This window comes from Drosophila eugracilis, unplaced genomic scaffold, assembly GCF_018153835.1.
Source record: "Drosophila eugracilis isolate 14026-0451.02 unplaced genomic scaffold, ASM1815383v1 contig_2155, whole genome shotgun sequence".
In the NCBI taxonomy this organism is placed as follows: domain Eukaryota; kingdom Metazoa; phylum Arthropoda; class Insecta; order Diptera; family Drosophilidae; genus Drosophila; species Drosophila eugracilis.
Window position 1 is genome coordinate 210746 of NW_024573039.1, and position 22146 is coordinate 232891.

A 22146-nucleotide genomic window follows, 5' to 3' on the forward strand; every position below is an offset into this window, starting at 1 on the left:
CACGAGGAAAATGGAGGGTTAGAAGGAGACACACGGAAAAAAGTTCGACCATTCGGAATCGGTGCCTGGGCATTTGTGTTATCGGTAATTATTTTGCCACTTTTTCAAATGCTCTCACCACTTTCCCAGCAACTATCCCCGTTCCGCTCTTCCCATTCAACATCATCCCCCTCTTCCGCCGACGCTGTGGTCCCCAGTGGTAGAGTGAACTAAGCTTATTTACCCATTTTTGCTAATGGCATGGGAGGAAACCCAGCGGACAGACAACAGAGCTGCAGAAAGAGATGGCTGGGCAACTCGTACATAGAGAGAGAGAGAGACAGCGAGTGGGTTGCAGAAAGAGATGGAGACAATGGCGGCTGTAGTAATGCGATAAAACTACACAACGTAACAGTGGAGCGCGGAAAAGTAAGAACTTATATTAGAACATTTTTAATTCATGGTCAAGTGATTGGTGTTGAGGAGTCTGCAAAGCAATGAACTATCGATAGGGTTTCGATATCTCCATGTCCGTATCTTGGCTATCTTTACCTTTCGGATCCTAAAACTATTAAGGAAGAAAAAAGTTTTAAATACTTTCCGTCTTTCCAGCCCTTTATGGCCCACTGTGCTTGTCCTTTGACCATGGCAACTACTTGAATGTTTGCTGTGCGGAGCCAAAACAGAATGCAACTGCTAACATATTTGACCCAAGTCGAAGTCCCTGCCTCCAACCCGAGATCCTTCTGGTAGTCCGACTTTGGTATGCGTTTGTTTGCCAACTTGATGAACTATGCACTGGCTCCTTTGTCTTCCATCTTTCCCGATCTGTTTTTCCCCGCCTTCTCTAGCGCCCTTTCTCTACCGACCTTTCTCCCACCCCCTGCCCACTATAACAACCATCAGCAAAGCATCCGGCATAGTTGGCAGCACATAATTTGGAATGGCCGAAGGTCAAGCGGTGAAATATTAACTTAGTTGATCACTTGCAGAGGGCGAAACAAAAAGGCTGGCCAAGAAGAACAACGCCATATGGTGCACTGAGATTACTTAGTTAGATCTACGATTTGTAAAACATTAGAAATATGATACAAAATCAGTTAACAATATCAAGATATTATATGAGTAATATTCAAACTTTTCCTACTTAACTTTCTTAAATGAACGAAAACTTTGAAAGAATATAAAAATATAATTTAAACATCGCTTTCCCTTAAGATTTCTCTCTCTGCATCGCCACTACTGGGCGTTGTAATTTTAATTTTCGCACCCAGCATTTCGGTTAATCTTTTCTGTGTGTTTTCCTGCGTACTTGTGTCGCACTTATGTATCATCATTTGTTTGGCTCTGATTTAATACTAGCAATGACACAATGTTGACGCCGGCCGAGGACAGGCAATTTAACTACGATGTCGCCACTGCAGCGCGTCAAGGACGTTGGCATGACAGTCGGATGGTCACCCGGCCTCGTAGTTTTCCTAGCCAACCTCCCTAGCCCTCAATCCTCTTCCCTGCCAGAACCACCCGTCGCCCCTCAGTCATTCCGTGTCCCATTAGGCGTGGGCTTTTGTCTTTGCTATCATTATCAACACCCTGCCATGTTGCTTTCTTTTCTTTAGTTTTTTTTCTTGGCATGCTCTGTCTTCCTCTTATTCTTAAGCACTGAGAAAAGATATTGTCAAGAAAATTAGTCATACTTAAAGCTAACGTTGCGTATACATAATATTCACACAACCTTTTTATAGCGTATACGCAATGTTGACACATTAAATTAAGAAGAAAACAAGAAATTAGCGGTTTTACAAATCTCAATATATATAAATAAAGAAAATGTATATTAATGCCCTGATTTTCTCTCACTGCATCTGTTGGTTTATGAGACATTTTGTTGTTGCTTATTTTGCTTTCGCCTTCGTTTCCACTCAGTTCAAGTGTTTTGCATTTTATGCTTGGCACACGAATCAAGTGGAATATGAAATGCCAAGAGGGTGAGGACCATTGAAATACCCTACTCAAATGCCAGCCATGTGTGATGGTAAACGTGACTTAAATGCTAGTTTAAAGTTTCAGAATAATTTACCTACAAATCGAGCAATGTTCTATAATCCATCCTTGCTGTTAGGTTATATTCAGCATTTTCCATATATATATAAAAGTCATTTGAAATGACTTAAGGCTAATGATAAAGCCTAGCTTAATGTAACATTCTTTATATACAGCCTTCAATGCCTCCCTCCTTGCTACCCATTATGTAGACAAACGTTTGTTGCCACGTCTTCGTCATTATCATCTGAGCTGCATCACGACAGTTGGCGTCCTTTTTTAAAAATTAACACAACGCTAGCCACGCCATGCCCCCTACCACCGCCCTTATATTCAGACAAGGCTAAACGAAAGAAAAAAAACAGAAGGAAATAGAAATAAGAAATAAAAAATGAGACATGAGAGCAAAAAGATAAAACGAAAATGAAAAGAAACGTCATTTATCACAATATAAAATTGTATGCTAAATAACATGGAATGACCTGGATTAAAAACGAAATCTTTATGCCTATTATGGGGATACTTTGATGGCCAAATCAGGCTAAGAAATCACAAATGTTCAGGATAATCAAATCTTTAGATAACTTAAGCTGCTTTAATTGAATGTTTAAAGGGATGTGAGTAACTAGAATTGGGTTTTATATTTTAAAAATTCATTTTATATTATTAAAAGCTTAAATGTAGGTATTTTTAACAGGGGAATAGACTTTAACTTACACAAATTTATTTATATTTTATATAATTCAAAGTTTTCCCCTTCACTTAGTCTTACTCAGCTTACTTAGTTTCTCAAACCTTTAGACTTGATCATAATCCATGGCCAACTAGGTTAAAATCACAATTTTTTTTAAAAATTTGAAAATTTTCCAACTTAGTAGTCCCTGAAATCAAATGTCAAACCAAAAAATCGAGCTAGCTCGGCCAGTGCTCCGAATTCTCAGTATCAAGGTTTTGTTCAAACAGTTAACATCGTTCGGCGGAACAAAATTTAAGTGGCTTTAATTTTTGGGCAAAGAAAAAAAATAGTTAAAAATATTTCTTCCTGATTTGTTTTTCTTCCAAATTTGTAAAAGTTTTTTTTTTTTTGACTACCAACGTTCCCGAAATGTCGAACGCATTCTCCTACTGGAATGGCCAACCCGTGAATGCGCCCGTCTATCCGCAGATGGGTGACCTGATGCAGCAGACGACCGCTGGAGGCGCAGCAGCAGCAGCAGCAGCAGCAGGACAAGGACAAGGTGCTGGTTCTGGGCCAGGAGGACTAGGCGGATGGCCCGGCCAGGCAGCATCTGCGGCTCAGTCTCCAGCCCAGTCTCTTCATCCCTTTGCCGCCGGAGGTGCGGGCATGGGGGCCGGCGTTGGCGGCGGCGTTGGAGCCCACCGCGGCATGTCCATGGCTAATTCCCAGCAAATGGGCATGGGCGACTATTCAAACATCAGCTCGCCGCTCACCTGCAACGTGCCCACCGACTTCTTTAGCCAAGGACCATCTGGTCCATTTGAGCCCTGTATCGACAATGGCGAAGCATTCTGCGCCTACAACGGCATGGATATGAGCATGAACTACGGCGGTGGCGGTGCATCCAAGGGTGGCTTCTGGTAGAGGGCTGCAATATGGCCTTTATAACACCACACGATCTGCCGTTAGTACACTCTCCACTTTCCACAATCACAGCAGCAGCAGCATTAAAAGAGTCCACAGTCGCATCCAAAATTTTATACACAGCGCATAGGTACGAGCACATCTGCTCCACACGACTACACTTCACACCACTCCACTCTGCTCTCTACCCATCGTCATCCATGAGAAAGTACGTTTGTCCGTTGGTGGAGCAATATATATATCAATGAGTACAGACTTCTTGGTTTTGATTAATAGGGTGGGCTTAGGGGGTTAAATAGTCTTTCAGATTCTCCTAAATTCTTTCTAAGATTGCATTTGGGAGAGGAGTACTAAGGTGTGACTGAACATATACAAATGTTTAATTCTAATAAAATATTCAGAGTAAAAAGGAAACGCGAATGGCATAAATATTGTATGTAAATTCTTAAATAATATAATATATGATATAATCACATAGCAAGCTAAGCGTTTTCATTTCGTAAGCTTAATTCATTCAAACAAACATTTATAAGCTAAGAGAAAAAAGTTTAAGGTTCCCAGGTGATGACTGTTAATCTGTTGGGTAACTTTTTGAAAATGCTTAAACAGTTAACTGGCAATTTATGGCTAAGTAATCTTAAATTGCTTACTTAATAAAGTTGACTTTGCATTTTATCACACAAGCTGCGAAATGAGTGAGTAAAAGTGTAATAAAAGTAGATAAAATCAAAGCAAACAGTAAGCAGTTTACGTCTAACTAATTGAGAGAATCAACTTAATCATTTTCTCTATACTAATAATATGTTAAATGTAATTCTAGACAAGCAAAAACCCTAATCCGAAATGACACTTTGCTAAATCTTATATATTTAAAATTTAGCACAAAACGTTTATGGGTTTAATTGAACCAATTTTCCAGCATATTATTAAACCAAGCAAACCATATAAATATAGGTATTTGATACTCCCAAAACCCAAAACGAAAACTGTTGATTCCACCCCTTTAACGTATCAAGAGATGTGACTGATTGTCTTAACGATGAGATGGCATTTTCTCAACACGCTAACGAGATTCACAAAAACTATATATATATATTTATATAAAGTCAAGATTATATTCCTATAATCCAGAATAAAAGCAAATCTGATTAGAACTAATCAAAGTACAGAGAGAAAAACATAGAAATATTAATAAATATAAATCTAAGATTGAGCTGATAATATGAAACTATATTTTAAGGAGAATTATTAGTCATATATTTAAGTGAGTATAAAATATAGTTTAATTTCATTTTCCTTCATAATTTGTAAATTTCGTATTTCATTCTATTCCCTAGATCTCCCCTTAGCCATCTACTAGAACTTTTCTCCCACTGTAATTAGCTAGAACCCGTTCGGAGAGCGGCTGCTACCCGCACGCAATCATTCCAGCTATATATAAGGAAGAGCTTCAGGTCGAGATCCGAGCAAATATCGATAAAAATCTAAGCGAATAACATGGAACGCTGGCAGAATCGCGTGGCCGTTGTTACAGGCGCCAGTTCGGGAATCGGATCAGCTATAGCCAAGGATCTATGTCTGGCCGGGATGACCGTTGTGGGCTTGGCCCGTCGCGTGGATCGTGTGAAGGAGCTGCAAAAGGAATTGCCGGCTGACAAGAAGGGCAAATTCTTTGCCGTTTACTGCGATGTGAGTAGCGAAAGCTCCGTGAATGAGGCATTCGATTGGATCATCCAGAAACTTGGCTCCGTGGATGTGCTGGTTAACAACGCTGGTACCCTGCAATCGGGTCAACTGATCGACCTGAACCCGGTCCTTATGCAGCAGGTCCTGCAGACGAACATCATGGGCATCATTCTGTGCACCCAACGGGCGGTTCGCTCAATGCGAGAGCGTAAGTTCGACGGACATGTGGTGCTAATCAATAGCATCCTGGGGCATAAGACCATGACGGCCATGGAGGGCGTGGTGCCGGATGTCAACGTCTATCCGCCCAGCAAGCATGCGGTCACGGCCATGGCCGAGGGTTATCGCCAAGAGTTCCTCGGCCTGGGCACCCGCATTAAGATTACGGTGGGTTTGCTTTCTGTTTTTGCGTTTATAAAATAATCACTAAAAATATTCCTCTTTCCCATTTTAGAGCGTCAGTCCTGGTGTGGTGGACACGGAGATCCTTCCGGATAGCATCAGAGAGTCTATTAAGGACCGCATGCTTCACTCTGAGGACATCTCGCAGGGAGTGCTCTACGCCATTGGCACGCCCCCACATGTCCAGGTGCACGAGCTGACCATTAAGCCCCTTGGCGAGACCTTGTAGACAAATCCCAAAGTCTTATATTTTTTTTTTCAATTTTTTTCTTTAGAATAGTTTACAATTTTTGGGAAATTGAAAGCTCAGTTTTTCCCCAATTTTTTTCATAGTATTTAATTCTTAATTTCCACAAAAACTTATAATAATAAAAATGCTTTGTCTTTGAGCTTAGTAAATTGATTGAATTTATTCAGGCTTTATTTGTACAGCTGAAAAATGTTCTTGTCTTAACCCATGACAACCCAATTAAAAGCACATAACCCTTTTAGCAACACTTAATTGCACAGCCAGCTGCAGGGCAATGAGAAAATGTGTTTTTAAATGCAAATTCCTGGCCAGAAGAACGTTTTTTTGGTTTTGGAAAGTGGAAAAAATGATGGTAAATATAAAGAAAAATAGAAGCTATGGTAAATGACTTGCCGCATAATGGATTTTGCCAACTAATTGCCAATGGCCCTAATGGCTTTAATTGACAATTTTTGTTTTAACCGCCTCGGCACATGTTTCTGGGCGAAAGAACACAATTGAAATTTTACACAGAAAAGGCGAGCAATAAATGGGGAAATAAAGAAAGCTGTTACCCTGCAGAAATGGAATTCTCTGTGGTCAAAGAGTGTCATGTGCAATTGGGCATCTTCAAGCAATTGCTTGGCTACGAGGAGGAAACCGAGTCATTAGAGCGTCCCACTTCTTCAAGCTTCCTTTACACGGAAATCAAATATATATTTTAGATATTTTTTGATTGCAAACTGAAAACTTCTTATGAACAAAAGTTATCAACAAAAATACAAAGAAATTATTAAATATTAAAAAATAGATTTTATTTTTATTATTTAATATTAAATTAATAATTTTTTTATTTTAGTTTTCCTGTGTATTTCTTGCTGCCGGCCACACACTTGATTTTATTTGAGCTTTTTCCGAGTTGGTGTCCGTCCGGAAACTCAATTTGTCAGACAAATGCGATGGCGGAGCTGCAGCCGTAGAGCATAAAACAGGACCTGTAGTCGCTCCAAGGACAATGCCATATCCTTGGCCAAGTCTATTAAAGCTAAGTAAACACTGCTCTCAATGAACTGCGGCTACAAATTCCAATTGACTTCAATCAAAAGATGACCGCATTAAATAATAAAATTAAACGATTTTGTAGGCCTTTATGTTGGCCAAGAATAGCCTACTAACTGCTGTTCTAACTGCTGAGGTATCTTTTAAGTTTAATCATTGGTTTTAACTTCTGAAAGAGTGTATAAATTATAATAGTTTTTAGTAATTTTATTTACTTTTAAGATCTTTCTGTTATTTTTGCTGATTAAAAGTCCTATCAGAATATTGATAAAAGTTTCTCCCAGCTTAAAAACTCTTTAAATTTAAACCACAAATCAAATATTAACACAAAAAATAATAGTTATTTATGCAAATAACTTGCCTTGCCTTTTCGCCCACGCTTAGTCAGACCTTTGGTTTTCCCAGCGAAACTTGAGATTGATAAATTTTCACACTCGGCTCATTTATTTGTTAGCCTCGTTCTTTGTTTGCCTGATGTTTGTGTTTTTTTTTTTTTTGCTTTTTTCGTTGGCCCTCTTTTATCAAAGTTGTTATGACTGCCTCGCAAGGCCGCCAGCTGTCAAAAGTTTTACACGACGCCCCCCTCTTTCAGAGATTCCAAACAACACACATCCCCCCGTCTAGATGGGAATCTCTATCCCAATCTGAATCCCAATCCCAATACCAAGCCAAATCCAATTAAGCTGTCATTATAGAAACTCAACTAGAAAGACTCGTTCGTGTTGGAGAAAAATCTTGGATATTATTATAATTAGATGTGAGATTGCCAGTATGTTTATCAACCGCAAATTTGTTGATTAATTAGTTACCAATTTAACGGAATAGCCGTCAAGATAGTATGTATGTATCCGATTTATTATGCGTACCCCAAGAGTGATTTGAACGATTATAATAAATTCATGCCAGCGGCAAGATTATTCCTATACATACTATATATATCTATATATATGTTCATTTCTTTATCACTTATTTATGCTTTTTTTTTTTGATTTTTTTATTGGTGGAATTAATGCAAATACAATTAGTTCGATTAACCGACATCTCTGGCGTGCTTAATTAATATTAGATTTGTATCGCGCCGAGCGAAAAGCGAAAAGAAAAATGCAACTTAATTACATTGTATAAAATTTGATTTGGCTTTTTTTTTTTTCGCTGATGCGCTGTTCGTTTATGCATAAATTATTTACCAATTTATTCGCTGTCTATCATACAAACACACAAAAAAAAGGACAATCAACGCTGAAAAAAAATGCCATAAAAATTTATGAAATGACAAATTTAAAAAGCAATCAAATGGGAGAAAGTTGAAAAATTGATTATCTGCGAAATTGATTAGTCTAAAAAATATTTAAAACTCGCTAAAGTGGAAAGACAAAAGGGAAATGAATAGATTAAATGACAGAACGATACTCATATAATTGTAATATAAAAAGTATCCTTTGATCTGAGCCTGCAGCGCCCCGAGGCTTTTGGCAGCTGGTGCAGCAGGGTCCTTCCTTCGTTACTATGTGGTAAATGCTATATACATACATAATATACATAGTATGTTGTACGTGCAGGAGGCAGCAAGCCATCAAATCGCAAAAAGGAAATCAAAATCAATGTCAATATTTTTTTGAGCCAAATCGAGGCTGGCAGAAAAGGCGCTAAGTCAGGCCGGGCAATAAGGAAAATGAGCACGTGCTACGGCAAATCCAGAAGTGGGAGTGGCAGGCGGTAGCAGCAGTAGCAAACTTGGCAAAACTGTCGCCGGGCACAAAGGATGCGGGCTGAAACAATAAGTAACCGAAAGGACCAAAAGGGCCAAAGGAGCCGGGGTAGACTGGCGTCATCATTTATCACGCGCTCGCACACACACACACACGGAGAAAGGTCAAGCAAAGTGTTATCCTTGGAGCCATCAAGGCAATGCGGGAGGGAGGGGAGAGCAAACCAGCCAGCTGCCAGCTGTTCCACTCGGTCCTTGGATCCTTGGAAAGACACATGCACTCGCAGAAAACAATCAGAGGACCCCGACACCCCTGGGGAAATGGAAGCCAGCAAGAGCCACTGCCACATCATCACCAACTAACCAAAGTTATCACAATTTTAGATATATCTGATTGAAAAAGTTGAAAATAAATCTACAAATTCTTAAATATTGGTTATTTCGCAGAGTGTAAGAAGGGGGAGAAGGAAAATGTTTGGAAAAATCACTATCGGAATGAAAATAGCAATGATGTGAGGGTGAACCTGGTTGCAATTGGGCCTTACCCCGGCCAGTTGGCCTCGTCCCGTGCGATAATCGTCAAAGGAGCCTCTCATCATTAATAAAAGTCCCGCATATCAAAGTAAACTTTTGTAACCAGTTTTTTGAAGTTCTTTTCTCCCCTTACACATGTGCTAAAAAATTGAGAAAAATAGATTAATAAAAAATAGCAAACACTCAATCAAATCTAGTTAATCAGTTAAGTTTTTGAATTTTTAAAGTTATTTCTTAGAGAGAATGTAAGTTAAAACCTTGAAAATAAAACAACTTTTGATTTGATTTAATTTTTTTGTGTTTTTTGGAAATTTTATTTAATTTATTTTACTTTTTTGTTGCAGTTTTTGACGCTGATTTGATGTCTATATTGTTTTCTTTTTTTTTGCTTTAATTTACATTAAGTTATTTTTGCGTGTGTGTGTGTGTTTTTTAGCTTTGTTCATTTTTGGGAGTTTTCAAATACCGATCAATTTATTTAAATAATTCGCTTGCACAATATTTTTACTTTGCTCTGGGTTTCATATATATATATATATAGATATATATATATAATGTTATACAATATATTTAATATAATTATTTTATTTTATTACATAAAAATAGTTTCTGTAGCACAATTCATTCAGTTAATTCATCTTTTTAATTTGTTATTTATGATTTGTTTTTTGTTTTTTTTTTGTGGTTGCTTCTGACGACACACGGCAAAGAGCGAGAGGCAAAGAGTTGAACAGAAGGAAAAGAAAATGAAAGATACAGAAAGGTTATAGAAACTAAATCGGCCGATCAGAAGGGCATACATACATTTGGTGGAATACATATGGCAAAAGGAAAGAGCTTCTTCTTGATTCGAATAAATCATAATCATAATAATAAAATAGAATTATCGCCTGGGCCAAGGGCGAAGGCGAGGTGCGATCCAGTTCTGTTAACTTGGTCTCTTGTTTCAGACACATATGCGATAGTTAGTTTGTGGTCCACGCTCGTTTAAAATGGCTTAAATAAAAACTTGCTTTAAAATGAAGACGTACAGCTGCCTACATTAAAATTGACAGGATTAAGGTTAAAATTAATTACAAAGGGTTTCGTTGGTTGGTTGATTGGTTGGTTGGTTACTTTGATTGGCCTGATATTGGTTGGTTTGAACAAAAGCAAAGAAACGCATTTCGTGGGTTAACTAAAAATGTATACACGATAATGGATAGGAGCTTCTCGATCTCTCCTGGTATAAATACTACACTACCGAATCAACAAAAGTGAGTGGGTGTGTAATTAATTAATATAATTAAAAAGTACATACAAGCTAAGCGCATACCATTCTCTTAATCCTCAGTGATCTTGGACTGTCTGTTTGTTAATTACATTTTACAACTTGTTTTTCTTTTTGTTTGTTTAATAATTTATTATACAATCGTGTGTGGGGAACCGCGAAAGAAAAAAAACTACTTCACATTATCCTTATCATAATCCCTTCTCTATATCTCTCCTCTCTCTCTGTCTGTCGCCAAGACCCTTTTAACACATGCAGACGGGGGGGGGTTCAACTTTCTTCAAATAGAAAACTGTTTTTCTAAGCTAAACCATTAAGTGGCGAATGTCTCTTCTCTTGTTCATCGTTATAATTCACAATCCTAGTTTTCGTTTTGTTTTTTGTTTCATTTCCTATCGAAGGTTTTTGAGTATGCCGCAGGAGGCTCGTAAAAAAGAATCACTCGTGGTTGTGGAACTCATCACATGAGTACCAGGAAGATTTAAAAGTTTATGAAAAATCTCTGGGCATTGATCAGTTTTAAGGGGCAATTGGAGTTAGAAAACTTGACATTGTCTTTGTTAGGGGACTTTGTGTTTAACAACTCTTTTAAAGCCCTGATTTAAATCATTTACAAAAGGTCTCTTGATTAGTATATATCAAGATCATCATTAGTTAACCTCATAAAGATTTTACATTCACTTAAGAGTTTGCCTCCCCTGAAGTTTCCATTTTAAATACTATAACCCCTAACTGATGATAGCCCGTACACCAACTGGCAGACCATTGAATGATCTAACAGCTGTATGAAATTGTGGTTCCCTTAGTTGCTCTCCAGCATTACTGGTCCTGCGTTCTCTACGAGTCTCTGCCCTTCCTTTGCTGCTTAAATAACGTTTTCATGTTGTTCTGGTTCTGTTGTTGTTGTTGCTGCTGCCGCTGTGGTTCTGCTGTGGTGTCAGTGTTGCTGCTGGTTGACTACGGCTCAACACTCACTTTGCGACATGTCGATCTCTTTCTTTACGCTGCGCGATAACCGATCCAGCTCGGCGGCCGCATCTGTGCGTACGGCCAGTTTCTCGGGTGTCATCATTGCATCCGTACCATTGGCCGTACGACCCGGTCCCGCCGGACTGCCGGCTCCACCCGGACCACCGCTCGCCGGACTGCCCGACTTTTTGTGCAGCAGCGAGTTAAAGAAGTTAGCCAGAACGCCCTCAGCGCCAGGCGTGGCTGGCGTTAGCTTGGGATCAATCTAATACAGAGACAATTTAGTTAGACTTAATTCGTACTTCGTTAATAAGAATAACCCACCTTCTTGGGTGAACTCTGGCCTGCAGTGCCGGGTGTTCGGGGTCCGCTCTTGTTGCTACCCACACCCTGCGATCTCAGTGGAGATTCTCCGCGCACCTGGTCGCCCTGCTTAAGGATCTCCTGCTGTCGGGCCAAAAAGGCCTGCTCGTCCTCCGTCTGCACTTCTGCCTCCCGATTGGAAACCGCCTAAAAACGGAGTCACAAATGAATATAAAAAGTATAAACCGAGCAAGCTGGGGGCGACATACTTTTCTAGTTGGCGGTGATTTGATAATGTCTGTGTAGGGATTTTCGGCCTTGACTCCATGCATATTCTCATACAAAATACTAATCTTCTTCAGGCTATCCCAGCCAGCCGGACTGCAATGATATTGATTGATTATTTATAAAGTTGAATAATATTGAAAAGATAACAAGGACACCCACATGAGTACCGCATCCTTCTCAACGACTAGCGCTGGCGTACTAAATGGTAGACCATAAATTCGATGCGTCAGATATTTGTAGAGTTGATCACAGTTTTTGTCTTCTTTGACGCTCGTGTAGAACAGCGAAGTGCCGTGCCGCAGGCAGAAGTTACGTATCCACTGCTGGATGAAGTCGAAGTGCTCGTCGCGATACTCGTACTCCTTCTCCAGCGTGGTCATGTAGTCCGTCTATAAATGAAAATATTTTTAATACATGAAACAATTTAGTATATCTGAGATTTAACTGCCCACACTTACCTTTGTTACCACAACAACGATGTCGAGGCCCAGATTTGTAATTAGTGCGTCCTCCGTCAGCGGCAGCAGGTCATCCTCGTCGATCGAGTTGTTGCGCATCGTCCGCTTGACCGGAGAACCTGGATCCAGGTCATCGCCCACCTCGCAATAACTCTGCCACGTAGTGGCTAGTCGCTGGCGGGCCGCCTCCTTCTCTTTGGCGTCCAGCTGCAGGCTCTCGATATGCTGTCCCAGGACTTTGATCCAATGGTTCAGCTGCTCTAGCCAGCCCCACGGCTGCGTCATCGAAACGGTGAGGATGACGAGTGTGTGTGCATAGTTCGTTTCATTGAGCGCATAGTGTAGCAGGTTTGTGTGTCCTGGATCACCGTCCAGAACCCAAACGCCCAAACGCGTCATGTCTACGATGGGATAACAAATTAAATATTTATTTTATTTCATTACAGGAACTAATTACTTACCGTCTCTGTACTCGTCCTTGACATCGATGTAGGCATACTCCAGGCCGGAACCCTTCTTTGGATCCTCGACGCCCTGCAGTTTGGCAATGAGTGTCGTCTTTCCGGTGGCATTGTCGCCTAATACTAGTACAGATTTGTTTGATGGAAGTTTTGTGCTGCCCTGTGTTTGTACTTCATTCAATATTGCCGACCTGTAAGGAAAAATATGGGTTTATGTTTGCATTATTAATAAAATATTAACTCGCGAAAAGTTAAATAAGTTTGTAATCAATAGAAGACAACATACAGTTTCATAGTTTTCATTTTAAATCAATTTAGCATAGGACCCAAATCCTAACTTCCCACGATCTTCAAACTTTTTGGAACTTTGCGAATCCTACGCATTATATTTCCTTTAGCTTTTCCGCTTGACACACGTAATCGAATTCAGGTCACAGGTCCGTCATTCATTCACATTTCCCTTTTCGCAACATTCCGCCATCAAGTTAATTGACGGGCCTCCCCCAACGAACCCACACACTATATATATAATATATATATAGAAATTTATATGTAAAAGTCCCTCTCATATTTCCCAGCCCACGGTTCGTGCTCAATTTTAGTGTTTCGGAACTACTACGTCAATATTTGATATGGTTTTGCATGCGATTTTCAAACGTCGCAGCAATGTCTGCAATTCAATTAGACCAATTAAATAATTTTCAATTGATGTGGAATGAAATACTTGTGCTCGTACCATCCTGCCGTACAGACAGCCCGGACAGAGTGTCCTGTCCTAGCTGCCTGGCTGCCAGAACATGCAAATTGACCAAAGGTCTTGCTGCTGCCCCGCACTCGCCACCTCCGCGTCTCCCGATGGGACTATGGGGAATATCGATTGCCGACCGAGCACTTTTCCAGTTCGTTTCGATTGTTTTGTTTTGGTCGGTTCCTTTATTGAATGCGGCGCTTTCTCATTTGCCTATACGAACAGGAGGCACAGTGGTTCAAGCTGTCGTAATATGATCATCAGATAGATTTTTATGATTACTATTGTTAGCAAAGAATCAAATTAAACAAGGACTGGCTAAAACTATTCAATGCCTTTAATAAGACTCAAATAATCTAAATATTAAACGAATCCTATTAAATCTTCTTCTTGTTGTAATAAAAATAAACCATTAAAGTCCATTTCTCTAACATACTTTTGCTTTCCCTCAAAAACCAATTAAATTCCGCATCCTCCTCTATAATTTTCCCAACCTTACTCCAACCTTTGACCCACTTCGAGGGAAAATCTACCTGCGCCCCACTGTGCACTGGTAAACGAACGTTTTAACGTTCTCCATTTGGTGGTGGCTAGTTGGTTGGCGGGTACTTCGTGGACTCCTTCGATGGGGTGGAGGCGAAGGTGGTAAAGGTGGAGTGGTTCCCCGTTGGCATGGTGCACGCGAAAAAGCCAAACGAAAAGTACACTTTCCAGGCAAACTCCAAGCTGCCCTCGAGGAGTCCGTCAAGAACTGTTGGTCGCGTTGGTTGGATTCTACATTGATTGTATATTTTCCTCATTTGAAAATTTGAGCTTACGTTATAATACCATAAGAGAACTTCAAGATGAGTTTGCTTTTGAGGCGACGTTCGCGCAGCGAGACGCGTCCTCAAGAGATTCCGGCCGATAAGGCCAAACATCAGGAATCGGAGAAACCGGACAGGCAGCAGCAGCAGCAGCAGGCGAAGCACCATCAAATGCGCCACCATCCGCATGCCAGTGAACAGAATCTTAACAAACTGGGCCTGGTTTCCAGTGGCTCTAGTGGAATGGGCAGGCGCAAGACATCCGCGGAACTCATTAGCGAGGCCAAGATGTTTCTTGGCGAATCCGTTAATGCCGTTCCCCTGATGGCCACCGGTGGTGCCCGTCTGGTCAGCACTCGACGACCTATTACGCCTCGCGAGTCCGGACGCGTTTTATACGGCAAAGTCGCCCTGGCAGGACGGCCACCCAGTGCTTTTTCGTAGGTTATCCTAAGGGAAATTCGATGACACGACTATTAAAGATTTTCCATTTTCTTCTTCCTTCTTACAAAGCATGCGGTATTTGCAAAATGAGAAACCATCGACCCCACGTCAGTTGCCGGCTCTTTCGGGTTCTGGACCGGCCACGCCAATGCCCACCAGAAACGGAGCTCTACTGTGTCAATCCAGCACAGAAACCCTGATTGAACTGCTAAAGCAGCACAGTGGTCTCAAGGATTGCAGTGATGAAACGGTGCAGCACATAAATGCGGTAAGTATGTGGCATGTTACAAGGTTTCTGGGAAATCCCATTCGATATGGCGGATTCCATATTCCCCTTTCTGTATTTCACAATTTTGGTCAATAATTATTGATATTTTATGAAGGAACCATTTACCAGTCCCTAAGGCGTATTTAACTGACTGATTGACACATTTGTACCCATCACAGATCCTCCAGGAGCTTTATACTCGCGTGAGAAAGCAGGAGCGCAACTTCAAGCGTGGTTTCATCCTGGGAGGTCTCTATGGCTTGGTCGAATGCAGTTCTCCGCGTGTTCTTTTGGCTGTGGCTCGAGTGGTTTTGGCAGTGAGTATTTCCACAAATACATCGTTTATATGATTTTATAACACATTTCACCTTTCAGCTTAGGGTTACGGGCAGTAATCTTACCGGTGCCTGCAAGCTGATCTTTAAGGTGGCCAGACACGAACAACATGATGCCTTGTTCCACGAACACGATGTACTTGAACTGCTTATTGATGGCTTGGGACACGCCTCGCCTTTGGATGAGCCGGAGGCTTGCATTTATGCCTATGGTTGTATACGTTTCTTGACCGCCAGCAGTGCCCAGGAGCGTGATGATGCCCTGAATCGGAATTGGATTGGTTTGGAGAACACCGGCGAAAATCATTCGCTGCCTATTCCTGCTCTTATGCCTCCTGCTCTGACAGCCATAACCGCTGCCCTTTGTCCTAGAAAATTGACGGGTCAGCAAACGTTGGTTTCCCGTCTGGCTCGTCACGGCGCCGTGGAACTGATGATATTGCACCTGCAGATGTTGAATGAGGCGGGAGCCACCAAACGCCTTCAGGGTCCGCCGCTTCACACACTCTATCAATTATCGGCCGCCATGAGAGCTCTGGCAGATGTTTCCCAGCAGCAGCAGCGTCTGCAGCTGCAATTACAACTAGCCTGTCCGCATCTTATCCGAGCAGCCGAGGTTTCCATGGGCGAACTGGAGGTTCAAGCCAATGTGGTGCGCACTCTAAGGTGGGATTAACTTTAACTTTCTATCATTTCTTACTCAAAATCGATTCCCTTTCTAGTGTTCTTTCGGAGGACTCTGATTGCTGTGAAACGCTGCACAACTATGCTGCCAGGATAGGCCTGCTTCTGGGCCCATCTTGTGCCGGTGGTGGTCAGTGCAGTGAACGTCTGCTGGCGGTACTAAGTCGATTGGGCTACATGCTGGGCAATATATTGGCCAAACACGAATCAGCGCGGATACAGGTGGGTTTTTTCAATAATCCTATTAATTAATATTAATAAATTATATGCTTTTTGCAGTACTTTCACAACGATGTGGCCATGGAGTATCTTCTGAATGTCCTGGAGCAGCTAAATGAACGCTCACCCACCAGCGTGGCTCTTTTGGATGCTCAAATCAAGTTGATACGGGTGGTGGCCAATATGAGCGTGAATGCCGAAGTGGGCGCTGGCTTGGGAAATGTCCGTTCCTTGGGCGCTGTGCTGATGCAGCTTTTGAGCAAAACCAGCGGGGAGTTGGCCAAGAAGAAGGTGAGTTTTTAAAGCCCCAATGATCATGTCCAGAAATTAATAGTTTTTATGTTCTTATCATTGGATTAGTCCCCGGAACAACAGGAACTTCTACATGCCACCTTAGGTGCCCTGCACAATCTTTGCTTCTATCAGGACAAACAGGCAGCTGTGCAGCCTTTGGCTGAGGGATCTCTTCAGAGTCTGATTGACGACCTGTCCGGTTCTCTGGCCAAAGTTTTAAGCAGCTGTCAGACGTCAGTAACCAAAGTGGAATTGGCCCGAGTTCTGGGTAATCTCACAAGGAATGAGCGCGCACGTCGTTGTTTCTGTGCAGCCGGAGGATTGCCATTGATGGTGCAGCAGCTGACGAAACAGGCAGCTGGCCAGGATTACGAGCTGCGCACCTGTGCCATTGGTGTTCTAGTGAATCTCTTGGGCGATGGCGAACAGCGAGGTCCCTTTCTGCAACTCCGAGGAGCAGAACTTTTATCCCTACTGTTGCGCGGATCTTTGGAGCAGGAGGATTGGTTCCTGGCCAATATCGTTTGCCAGGCCCTCTGGAATCTTCTCATCGATGGACAGTGTGCGGCTAATCTTTGCCAGAGCGGTAATATTCTTGATGAAGTGAGCGATCTGCTGGCCGATTATCTCGATGAAGATCGATTACTTCCCGGCGATACCGATAACGATGAAGAAGAACCAGACGGGGAACAGGAAGATATAGATGCGGCGGAAACGGATCCAGAGACTCATGATGCTTTGTGGGAGGATTTTGCATTGGTTGCCACCGATTTGCTGGAACGCATCCAAAACAATTTCGATAGACAGCAGCAATCGCAGACTTTGGTGCCACAGCATGCCGATAACGAAGACGATAAAGATGTATTCATCGAGGAAATGTAGTGGAAGTTCGTTCGAATAGTTTTTTAGTATTTATATGTGTTTGCAACATTATTCGATAAATATCTTAAACCAAATAATCAAAGCCAATAAAAATATGTTTTAAAATACTCTTCTAATTGTTTTGAAAGTTAAGTTTCATACGATAAATCAATACTGACCCTACATTAAATATTTCATTAAACAAATAATAAATCATGTTAAATTACAAACATTAAACATTTATATGATGAAAATGTTTTGACAATGATCATTTATCAATATCAACAAATATGACGATTACTTTTAAAAGAGGAAATGTTTATGCGAACAAGTTATTGTTGTTTAAAAACACTAGGCTACATACTTTAGGTTTTTGGTTTGCAAAAAGGGTTTACGAACTGAGTCATCTGCTTTCAGAGCTATAGTTAGCCTTTTCCTGAATTTTAGTTTAAGATATCTTTGTTTACTTTAAATATCTTTAGATATGGTATTCTCATTAACGCTGCATATTTATAATTTAAAAGAAAACGACAAGCACTTGTGATATATGATATGATCTCAGTATAACAATGTTTGGTCATAGAAAACAATTGTTAACGCTTCTGTTTCTTCCAAATTTTTCTAAAGAATCTAAAGAGTATCAGTATCAGTATATAAAACAGCTGTTCTATATATATTTCCCAGGTGCTGTGTTAGCTAGTGTAGTTTAAACCAAACGACATATTCAAGTGATGACAACATCGTTAGCACACCCATACACCAGCGGAAACCAATACACGCACGTCTTAAAGCCAAGTTTGGGTTCCAATTGGAATCGGTCTTATTGGCTGCTAGCCCATTAAGCTGGGTTTTATTTATAAGTATGAGTGTAGAAAAATTTATCAATAAGAAAAAAGGTAAACGCTGCCCTCGATTTGTTTTTCTTTTTTTTTTTTTTTTTTGTTTGGTGAATTTATGAATCATCCCCGCACATTGTTGCTCTTTCTTTCACCCTCTCTCTCTCTCTGCTTCTGTTTTCCTCTCTGTTTTCTTTTCTGTGCGTCTTTATCTCCCATTCCTGCTCTTTTCTTTCTTGTAATATTATTTACGCATTTTGTTTATTAATTTATATTAGCAAAAGCTTGTAAATATTCCGGAAACATTTGAGGTTAAGTAGGGAAATATGGGTAGAAGAAAAGAAGAAATTACAACATGCCGATGGAATCAGCTGGTTTTTTTTTTGACTCTAGTTAAACATAACTCTGAGTTTGCCGGCTGTCATAAACCGAAATTCGAAATTAATGAATATCAGTAACCAACGGCCAAAAAAGTAAGATAATAGTGGTGGCAAAAATCAGTTAGCAAACGTCATCTAAAGAAAGTTATCAACAAAAAATAATTAAAGAGAAAAACAGAGCGCCCGCTCTTATGGGTTTCTTTTTTGTTTATCTTTTCGAATTCTCTTTTTTTTTTGTGGTCTAATTGCATTAATTATTGTACCTAATACGTTTTCTATATATTTTTTAATCGCTATCTAGATAGGTTGGTTTTTCTTTAAGTTCTATAAGGTGCAATAATTATAGCTACCAGGTTTCCCTTCCTTTGCTATAATCCTTTAATTTAAATACCTTTTGATTTTATCACTGAGATTAACTAGTTCTTTTTGCAAATCACAAAAAGGCAAATTCCTTAAAGGAATCGGTTAGCAAGAGGACATATTCTCCGCTTATTTGGAAACCTATTGGTGTTTCATTCATAAACATATTTTTCAGGGGTTTTTACGGTTTTTGGGTTACACCCTTAGTTATGCTCATTTGATTACTTGGGGCTAAGGTTTTCTGGGGGCTCCTTTTTGGGGATATTTCTTGGGGCGGAATTTGCACTTACCATAGGTTCTCCTTTTCCGTGGCCGCATCCTTTTTCTTGGTGGTGAAGGATGATGTCAGCGCATTCGTTTGCGTACCACTGTCCAGTGCCATGTTGTTGTTGTATTTAACGGCTATGCGATGCAGTACTCCTATTGGAACGCTCTCCACTCCTGGTCGGGTCCAATTGGGAATCGGGATGTGCTGGCGCTATATGAGAAGGGGGGGAAGACAGAGTGAGAGAGAGTGGTGGGATAGAGAAAGAAGATGAGAAACAGTTGGCAAACAAAAACAAACACATGCGCGGCAGAGCGAGACGGCTGCCAGGTGTCGGCTGCATATGATTTTGCAGTCTATTTAAATCATTTTACTTTATTTGTTTATGGCAATGCAAGGCTGTGCACTTGTCTTTTTGTTTTATTCCCTGTGCATTCGTCACCGCTCTCTCTCTCTCTCTCTTTCTTCTCCACTCCTCTGACTATCTATCTCTAGCTTTTTTGTTGCTTTAGTTACGACGCACAGCTGCTGACAAATTCGCAAAATTTCCTCTTCTCTTCTCGCTCTTTTTCCTTCTTTTTTTTGGTTGCCCACTTTTTTTTCTTTTCGTACGTACGCAGTTTCTCACGCTCTTCGCTCTCCGGTGAAAACTCGCGGCCCTGGATTTTCACGCACGTCCGCTGGGCCTCCGTTAAAACGCTGCAATTGTGGCCGACAAAAAATAACAAAAAACTATTGACGGGCAAGCGAGGAAAATGAGTTTTTCGCTACGGAAAAAATATTTTGTACGACAAACTAGTGCTGGAACAGAAGTCTATGTTTTCGCGATACATCGATAACTCCCAAGCCAATCGATGGTTACATATCAAAGCGCAGTATATATTTAGTATATTTTTAAAGTGTGCTAGCAGTTTTTATCCGATGAATTTCTAAATTAACTATCGTTACTTTTCTAACTTATTTTTTTAAAAAAGTGATCGCCTATTTGTATTAATTACTTTTTTCTACTTTTTCGATATATTTTATGAAAATCAACACCAAATGTCAACAAATTTTATCTTAATATTTGTAACATATTGTACAGCTTAAAAATTTGTTTTAAGCTTTTTATACCTATTAAAATCCAAATATAAATTTTCCAATTTGTCTCAAATGATAATGTTAGTTATATTCAAATCTTATATTAATCTAGTAAGTATTTAATTTTTATGTTTTCATTTAAAATTGTATTTTTATTTGCATTACATTATTATAAGTTTAAAGGTAATTATTTAATAAAAAGACTTTCTTATATTTTTCGTGGTAGGGTAATTTTGTACGCCTGGTAACACTATATCACGGTATTGTCTGCTTAATCTTAACATATTTATATTTTTACCACTCATTATATTGTTTAATAGAGAAAGAGAAGGGAAAGGAAGACGGGAATATGCAATCGAGTAGCCTTTTTTTGGCTGTGATTTTTCTAATAAGCATGGTCCAAATCGATGGTGAGTTCGTGTTCTCGTTTAAGTCTTTTGTTTCAGTTGCATGTGTGTTGTGTGCATGTTGCATTTGTGTGCGTGCTCTACTTTTATTTTTAAACGGGGAAAACAGCGAAAATTAAATAATAAACAGGGTATATGTTCTCGAAATTGTTTTTGAATTTGTTATCATTTTTCCTTAAGATCTATTAGGATATTTTTTGCTTTTCCAAATTTTAAATTAATTTCTAAAAGTAATATAAAGAAATTATATTTTTAAATGACTCACTTTTATTTTGACAAAAATTGTTAATACTTTATTCATAATTACATTTAGTTAAGCTTTTTTACATAATTTAATTTTTAATTACAGTTTTTAAATTGAAGGTCAACAATTTTGTAATTTTCTTTAATAATGTGTTTGTAAATTTGATTGCTTTTGACTTATTTAATAATTTATAAAAATGTTTAACCTTAACACTAAAAAACCGCATCACGGGATTTCAAATTTCATTATTAGTTTTTATCCAATGTCTGGCATTTTGCTCTATAAAATTATTTTTTATACAAATTGCAGGCCTCTTGCGTCGATGCTACCAGTGCCGATCCCGAGGAGAGTTGGGTAGCTGTAAGGACCCGTTCACCTTCAATGCGACGGACGTGGAGCAGGAGCCGGGAGTGGCGGCCATTCCCTGTGCCAGCGGCTGGTGCGGCAAGGTGATCGAGGGTGGCGGTACCTATGCCATCGACGACTATGATCTGGCCGTTCAGCGGATGTGCGTGCAGCGTGGTCCCGATGACAACATGGATCGCTGTGCGAACACCATTTACAACTACAAGAAGGTATACATGTGCTTCTGCCAGGGCGACCTGTGCAACGGCACTAGAAGTTGGTCTAGTGCGCCTCCAATGATCATAATCCTGATTCTGCCGCTGCTCGGCGTCCTGCTCCAGCGGTTCCGGACCTAGACTGCTTCAGTGCCTTTAGCCGCCTGCAATGTGTATATACATTTTTTAATACTCATCAAAACGAAATGCAATATTTACAATTTCAAAATACAAACCTTTTTTTTTGTTATTATTTAAAAAGTGTTTTCCTGCTTTTCAAGGGAGTCATAAACTCTGATAAAGTTAATCATTGAGTTATATTTACTGTGACCAAAGTAAGCCCATGCTTTATAAACGTGATCA

At 40.1% G+C, this 22146-nt stretch overlaps 5 protein-coding genes across 8 annotated transcripts; 4 read left to right on the top strand and 1 right to left on the bottom strand.

Annotated features, from left to right (window-relative positions):
- Positions 1 to 2981: 2981 nt before the first annotated feature.
- LOC108111846 (spidroin-1) lies at positions 2982 to 3880 on the top strand. The gene has a single exon (XM_017221452.2). The coding sequence runs from the start codon at positions 3128 to 3130 to the stop codon at positions 3623 to 3625; it is 498 nt and encodes a 165-aa protein (XP_017076941.1). The 5' UTR covers positions 2982 to 3127; the 3' UTR covers positions 3626 to 3880.
- A 1208-nt stretch (positions 3881 to 5088) lies between these two features.
- LOC108111839 (farnesol dehydrogenase) lies at positions 5089 to 6112 on the top strand. Its single transcript, XM_017221443.2, has 2 exons — positions 5089 to 5698; positions 5766 to 6112. The coding sequence occupies exons 1-2, from the start codon at positions 5123 to 5125 to the stop codon at positions 5940 to 5942; spliced, it is 753 nt and encodes a 250-aa protein (XP_017076932.1). The 5' UTR covers positions 5089 to 5122; the 3' UTR covers positions 5943 to 6112.
- A 3416-nt stretch (positions 6113 to 9528) lies between these two features.
- On the bottom strand, positions 9529 to 20325 carry LOC108111872 (cytoplasmic dynein 1 light intermediate chain 1). 2 transcript variants are annotated; one of them, XM_017221496.2, is made up of 8 exons: positions 20109 to 20325; positions 19518 to 19705; positions 12993 to 13183; positions 12532 to 12932; positions 12233 to 12462; positions 12055 to 12166; positions 11807 to 11992; positions 9529 to 11747 (listed from the first exon to the last, which is right to left on the bottom strand). In XM_017221496.2, the coding sequence occupies exons 2-8, from the start codon at positions 19607 to 19609 to the stop codon at positions 11478 to 11480; spliced, it is 1482 nt and encodes a 493-aa protein (XP_017076985.1). In that variant the 5' UTR covers positions 19610 to 19705; positions 20109 to 20325; the 3' UTR covers positions 9529 to 11477. The 2 variants fall into 2 exon arrangements, with proteins under 2 accessions (XP_017076985.1, XP_017076986.1); XM_017221497.2 differs by having other exon boundaries at positions 19518 to 20325.
- Positions 14215 to 19510, top strand: LOC108111871 (armadillo repeat-containing protein 2). Its single transcript, XM_017221495.2, has 7 exons — positions 14215 to 14986; positions 15060 to 15258; positions 15438 to 15575; positions 15634 to 16259; positions 16316 to 16499; positions 16557 to 16787; positions 16857 to 19510. Exons 1-7 carry the CDS (start codon positions 14586 to 14588, stop codon positions 17670 to 17672), a joined length of 2595 nt encoding a protein of 864 aa, XP_017076984.1. The 5' UTR covers positions 14215 to 14585; the 3' UTR covers positions 17673 to 19510.
- A 461-nt stretch (positions 20326 to 20786) lies between the features above and the next one.
- Positions 20787 to 22012, top strand: LOC108111883 (protein quiver). Of its 3 annotated transcripts, XM_017221517.2 has the most exons (3): positions 20787 to 20832; positions 20893 to 20982; positions 21533 to 22012. In XM_017221517.2, exons 2-3 carry the CDS (start codon positions 20922 to 20924, stop codon positions 21922 to 21924), a joined length of 453 nt encoding a protein of 150 aa, XP_017077006.1. In that variant the 5' UTR covers positions 20787 to 20832; positions 20893 to 20921; the 3' UTR covers positions 21925 to 22012. The 3 variants fall into 3 exon arrangements, with proteins under 3 accessions (XP_017077006.1, XP_017077005.1, XP_017077004.1); XM_017221516.2 differs by lacking the exon at positions 20787 to 20832 and having other exon boundaries at positions 20841 to 20982; XM_017221515.2 differs by lacking the exons at positions 20787 to 20832; positions 20893 to 20982 and adding an exon at positions 21028 to 21110.
- The last annotated feature ends 134 nt before the right edge of the window (positions 22013 to 22146 follow it).